The sequence below is a fragment of the Octodon degus genome, unplaced genomic scaffold, assembly GCF_000260255.1.
Source record: "Octodon degus isolate 3935 unplaced genomic scaffold, OctDeg1.0 scaffold00246, whole genome shotgun sequence".
Lineage (NCBI taxonomy): Eukaryota > Metazoa > Chordata > Mammalia > Rodentia > Octodontidae > Octodon > Octodon degus.
Genome location: NW_004524822.1, coordinates 2,094,125 through 2,100,681, shown reverse-complemented (window position 1 = coordinate 2,100,681; position 6,557 = coordinate 2,094,125). Strand labels below are relative to the sequence as shown.

The 6,557-nt window shown below is 44.4% G+C and overlaps 1 protein-coding gene across 6 annotated transcripts in view; it reads right to left on the bottom strand.

Moving 5' to 3' along the window:
* Positions 1-441: 441 nt before the first annotated feature.
* The window catches only part of Esr1 (estrogen receptor 1), a 435,477-nt gene continuing 429,361 nt past the window's right edge, over positions 442-6,557 (bottom strand). For all 6 annotated transcript variants that reach the window (XM_023706239.1, XM_023706238.1, XM_004645985.3 and 3 more), the window contains exon 9: positions 442-3,124. In XM_023706239.1, coding sequence (XP_023562007.1) covers positions 2,890-3,124 — 235 coding nt within the window. In that variant the 3' untranslated portion in view covers positions 442-2,889. The remainder of the gene's footprint in view (positions 3,125-6,557) is intronic.

Genomic DNA, 6,557 nt, shown 5'->3' with positions numbered 1-6,557 from the left:
GGTACATATTCCAGGTGCTAGAATCTTTTGATGTCTTATTCCTAGTTTTCCCATTCTTCAAATTCCCAAACCTACCGCCCCATTCTAGCCTGACTCTACAAGTGGATGTCAGGCTAGAATGTCTTTCAAGCTTTAAATTGCCTCAAAGTGGAGGAAAATCAGGGGCCCAATTTTCCAGCATGCCCCCTATGCCCCACAGCAACATCAGCTGAAAAATATCAGCAGCTCATTATTGGCACTTCAAATAAGAATAAAAAGAGATTTCCAAAGTTGTTTGAACTCTGGGCTAACATTTCAAACATCTGATGTTCTCTGCCCATCTCAAATACGTAGTAGTATCTTAACATGAATACAAACACAGTAGATGAATAATGTAAAACCTTCGGCTGCATTATTGTTTGGATTTAGCTGGTATTACATCATCTATAGTCCTAGAGGTTGTTTTTTAATTTTTTTTTTTTTGGTTTTTTTATTTTTTAAAAGAAAAATCTCAGTACAAACATTAAAAAGAACCCACTGACCCATTAGCTACTGTCCAAAAATATTACTACTGGTATTTTGGTAAAAGCAAAATTAGCTGCCCTGAATAATTTTCCTTTTCAGGCATAATCTCTGCTACATAAGATTGTCTGTCATTCAATATCCAACAATAGGCATGTAGATTAGCGCTATTTTGTCTACTGTGGATACAAAAGTTGATATGAAATGTGATCTTCATTTAAATGAATAATCACCAGACTTTAGGCATCAAAACTGCATACATGACAAGGTAGCTTGAAAAATATACAAAAAACAAAATCTTTTTCCTTGGTTTTTGCACGTTAACCCAGTCAAATTAAACCCAGAACAGAATTATTACATTCAATTGTCTGATAAACAAGCAATGCAATCTCAAAAAAATATATATTATACTATATAAGGTGCTTCAAAAACAAACAACAAAAGAATTATGTTACATGAACATATTCTTAGCACAGATATAGAAAATTGCCCCAAATTTAGATGCACAAATATGAAAAAATCTTTTTAAAAAATTATTTTGGCCCCCCTTGTTTCCCAGCCCTTTGGTAGTCACTTCACTGGGAAAGCAAAAATTCAGGAAACTCACTTTTCCAAACAGAACATGCCAAGAGAAGCCTCGCAGCGCACCTGGGTTGTCGGCTAGTATCTCACCTCTCAGTAGGGTTTGAATTACAGACCATGAAGTCAGGGAAGGAAACCAAATTTTCTTTTTCGTTAAGAAAAGGAAATGACTCAAAATTGCACTGGCGAAGGAAAGGCCAGGAAGGCAACCCTGTAGCTGGGCCAATACTTTCTTTTTTTAGCCTGCTGGTCAAAAAATTCTTGTGGACCGATTCTGGTCTTATTCTGCTGGCTTAGCTAGTTTAGGGATGTGAGTTGGGGGTGGGGTTGAGGGGGTGGGGATATTTTCTTCTCAAAACCACTGGCTGATTTTTGGATGATCTCTGAATAACCAAGGGCATGGGTAGTCTGACCAGGTCCAGGCAGCCTGAGGGAGTGAATTTTCCAATCCCTGCCCATTTGCCTGGAATGTGCTAGGCTTAGAATTCAGTTGTCTAATCCTGTTTCTTCCAGTCAGTGCCACATGGGGTTGAACAAGAGGCAAACCACCCAGTCGGCTTCAGGGCAGCCTGGCTGTGGAGTGTGGGGGCTGTGAGCTACAAACCACCTGCAGCCTGTGGTCTGGCCACCCTGAGCAAAGGCGATCCTGCCACAGAGTTTTAGCCAGTTTCTCCCTTACTCACCCTCCCACTCTTGAGCAGCCACAGCCATCATGCACATTTACTATTTAGTCCCATGCCCCAGGCTAAAGAAAAACAAAAGCAAAAAAAAAAAAAAAAAAAAATCTAGAAGTATCACCAGTGGGCCAGCTCATTTAAACTGCCCTTGATCATGGCTGGGCTCTAAATAATTCAGGGTTAAACCACACAGGAAGAGCCAAAGAGAGCGCCCATTGTTGGCAGGTGCGAAGCCCCGCAAGACCAGGTCCTAAAGCTGCAAGTTCAGGAGATGGAGGGCTTTCTTTTATAAAAGGAGGAAAATCCAAAAAACAAAACTAAAACATGTCTCTTATATATGGGGAGATGGTTCTGTGTGGGAGTGACTTAACTCAAACTGACTTGCTGTTTCCCATAGGGTCTTGGGAAGCAAGGATCACCTGGAACCCATGACCTATATATGTAGTGCTCTGGGAAACCAGCAGCGGAGACTTGAGCAAGCGTGAAGTTTCAGTGTTTAAGTTGACATGGTCTTGACAATTAGGGGATCTTCCTTCCCTGTGTGCATCTTGTATTTGTATAGGGCAAATGAACAGACAATCACCAAATATCGTGCTAAAGCCATGCGATGGAGCAAAAAGGTCGAAGTATCACTTTAACGAAGTGGCACATTACTATAGGAATACAAGAGGATGCTCTAACAAACCCTTGAGTTAGCTTTCTCCAAGTCATCAACTGAAGGAGCCACTTTAAATCCTTTCCTGAGGCTTATTCTTGGAGCCATTGCAAAGTGCTTAGCAGAGGTGAAATGTCTATTCTCCAGGCCTGGGTCTCAATGAGTAGCTTCAATGCAGTCATCTCATAGGCTGAGTTCAGTCATGAAGAACCACAGGAATCCTCATTCTCAATAATGTAGCAAAGGGGGAAAGGGAGCTGTTATCAAGACTTAGCCCTGGAATCCCTTTGGCTGTTCCCAACAGAAGACATAGCACTAAGAACGGAGCAAGCAAATGAATGGCCACTCTTACTAGAAAGCCACTGGCAGTGGATGCATGCCAGGGTGTATGCAGGAGACAGAGTTCTGCTAAACTGATGCATGATGGGTGAAAGGCTGCAGGGATTCTCAGAACTTTGGGAAAGCCAGGAGCTCTCAGATTGTGTTGGGGAAGCTCTCTGCTTCCTGGGCAACGTAGTACGTTGGCAGGGAATGTGCTGAAGAGGAGCCCATCATGGCCAGCTGGCTCTGGCTGGGCTCCTCCGGGGGCCCGCCCACAGGGTTGGAGGGCGTGTTCAGGCGATGGGCCTCCAGCATCTCCAGCAGCAGGTCATACAGGGGCACCACGTTCTTGCACTTCATGCTGTACAGATGTTCCATGCCTTTGTTACTACAGAGGACACAGAGAGGACCACGTTAGATCCAACCCAGCCCCAGATTGGCCTGAGTTCCTAGGAAGGGGAATGGAAACTGCAAGGACACCTGGAATGCAATCTTCCTCCTGCGTGACAATCCATTTTAGGGTGACATCTGAAGAACGCCGAGGGACTTCAGAGTATATTGTGTGGGGCTCACCTCCTTGTGGTTTTCAAGTTGCCCCTCCATGGGGATAGTCTCACCCTCACACTCTCTCCCTGCAACTTTCTGGCACAAGGCCCCATTCTCCTCTATCACCATGATATCTAAAAGGAGAACCTGGGACATGCAGCAGGAGGACTGAGGTTTCTCTATATGTGAAGCAGTTCAAGAAATTCCCATTGTGAAACCTCTCAGTAGATTCCCACCCAACTCAAAAGAAAACAGAAAGCCCTACCCACATGCCCCAAGGATCATCAGACCTTCCCCAGTGTCCCTTGACAAGCTTTTCCTGCCTTCCACCCTCAGCTCATTCTCCTCAACCATGCTTCCAGCTCCCTGCAGGAACTGAGTCCTCCTGGAGTCAGGGGACCTGCATATGGCAGCTCCTCCTTCTGCACACAGGGCTCCCAGGTCCTCCAATGCTACCTTCTCAGAGAGGTTTCTGTGAGCCTGTGCCAAGGATCTCAGGCCCCTGCAGTCTCAGCTGCTGTCCTCCACATTGTTTCTTTTTCCCTAACACACTTCTTGGTGGAATTCTGCTCTGAATTTGTGTGTGTTTGTTCTTCCCAGCTCCAAGCACACACACACACACACACACACACACACACACACACACACACACACCCTAGTGCATACTTACAAGGGCAATCCTGCAAGGGCAATGATTTGTTCACCCTGTTCTCTATTGCAGCCAGAACAGTACCAAGAACTTGCTAAGTGTCCTGCTACCAGGGGACAACCAGGAGGAGACAGATGTAGGCGCATGACATTTTTCCCAGGCTCCTCCTCTGCTCTCCTCCACCAGGAAGGATTCTGTTCTGTCCCTCATGCAGTGCAGGATGGGGATGGGAGGACAACAACCTCTACATAAGTAGAAATTTCTCTAAAAGAAGCATGTGCCAAGAGGAGGCAGGACCAGGAGAACATCTTAGCAAGGGTCTGCATTGTTGGTGAGGGAAAGCTAGCACAAGTTGGAGCCCTGCCATGGAAACACAGCCCAGAGCCTTCAGGACTGTGGGCCAACCTAAATCACATGTTTAAGTGTTATTTTGTTTTTGCTTTGCTCTTTAATTTAAAATGCTGTTAAAGTTAAGTGCCCCTTGAGTCTGGCGGTGTCTCCCTTGTGCACCCTAATGAATCACATTTACAGTCAGATGAAATACGGTGTTAAATTCTCTGAGTAGGAACATATGGCTAGGGCCAAGCTTAATAAAACAGGTCTATGATTTAGACTGGCTGTAGTGAGTTACCAAAATATTATTGTGTGCACACGTGTGTGTGTGTGTGTGTGTGTGTGTGTGTGTGACTGTGTGTGTGATGGAGAAAGAGAGAAAAATATACAGAGAAACATAAGTAGAAAACAATAGGAGTAAAGGAAGTGCCTCCAGCTTCCTCAAGGATTACAGCTTCTCCCTGGTTTTTCACACAATTCCAGAAGAAACTACTTGCTTCTAGGATCTCTACCATATGTTGCCAGTTAAATCAGCCAGAGCCACTAAATATTTAGCGTAGATATTCTTGGTACTATTGGTAACTAATTGGGCTTGTTAATGCAGGCAAGCAGTTAAAAAAAATCTGAAAAATCAGCAGCTCATACCAACAAAATGAAAACATTCCTGGTGCCACGTGATTCTTGTAACGTTACTGCAATCCCTAGCTTGGAGGGAGCGAGCAGATTCTCTTCGAGGGAACGATTACCCTCACAGCCAGGCTGTGGCTATGTTATTCAGGTCCATTCTCTGGTTCCCTCTCTAGGATAATCTTCAGAGAAAAAGACAAGAAAGGATTGGAAATGCTTGCTCTGAAGCAGCCACATACTCTACTTGGCAGCCTGAGTCCCTCGCCTATTACACAAGGATTCTCAGGGAATTGTAAGCAGAGACTGTAACTAGTTTCTCCCAAACACTCTTGGGGTAAGCCCAATGTCACTCCTGTGTGGAAGCCTTTACTCATGAATTCCAAGTTCACAGGACAGAGGAAAACATACCATGGGTCCTTTAGTCACTGATTCACTCCTTTATCATTCATTTAATCAATAATAATGTTGTCAGCACATACTTCCATGTATGTAAATATTCATATATAAAAATCTGGGGGATGCAAAGGAAAAAATATTTCTATGCTTACAAGAAGTTAACAGTTTTGTAAGATTGTCTCCAGGAAGGGTGATACCTGAGTCTTTAATGGTACAAACTTCTTGCCGTCTGAATCACAGAGCTCAAGATTGGAAGATTACTTAAATTATCTTGTCCTACACCTCTGGATATCTCAGTCCTTTCCCTAGAGGTACTTAGAGAAGCCCTCTCTTTCTGATTTCTAGGGACTTGGGGTAAGCCCAATGTCACATAGTGACCCATGGGTATTTGCCCTTCTAGTGTCACCACTTCAGATTACTGTCATGATTGTGGTTTTTTTTGGAGTCTGCAATAAAGAATCTACTATTTTTCACCTCTTTTGTGGAGGCAGAGCTATGCAAGACATGCACTACGCCTGTGTCCAGTCAAGGTCATGATCATTTGGGATAAACTGAAGCCTCTTTCACCTCCTGGCACTAGAGATTCTAGCTCCTCTAGTGATGTCCTTCCTTGGCTTCAGTAGAAAATATTCTCTGTATATTTACTGTGTGGCCAGGACTATGCTAGGTTGAACTGGGTAAACACAGCAATCAAGACAGATTGCGATGACAGCCTCATCGAATTTACAGACTAATGAGGCAGGAAGATAGTAAAATGGACAGTTACCATAGGGAAGAACAGGACATAAGTTCCAAGTAGGCTCTAATAGTCAGTAGGTGCTTTTGCAAGGCGTGATGTCTAAGTGATGATAGGTTAAAATAATGTTCAAAATATTCACTCCCCTGCCCTGTGTCCCTGACCCCTGACTTTGGGGTTTACCAGCTCACTTGCTCAGGTAATGGAATGTTAGTGGACACGACATAACCAAGTGATTCAAATGAAGTTGCCCCAGTCGCCTCTGCCACTGTAGAGAACACATCCTAGGTAACTGTAAATACAAGAAGGATGAGACTGGAGACAGGAAAGGCAGAGTAAGCTGGCCAAGCTATGCATCTGCAGCTTGAAGCCAAGTCCCACCTGTGGCCCTGCAGACGTGGAAGTGAGCCCACTGTGACCCCCAGAGCTGCTCCACTAAACTGCAGCCTGAAGTGGAGCCTCCAGATGACTCATAGAGTGCTATACTGCAGGCTCAAATAATGAAAAGATCCCAGCAAATTACCAAGGACCCAC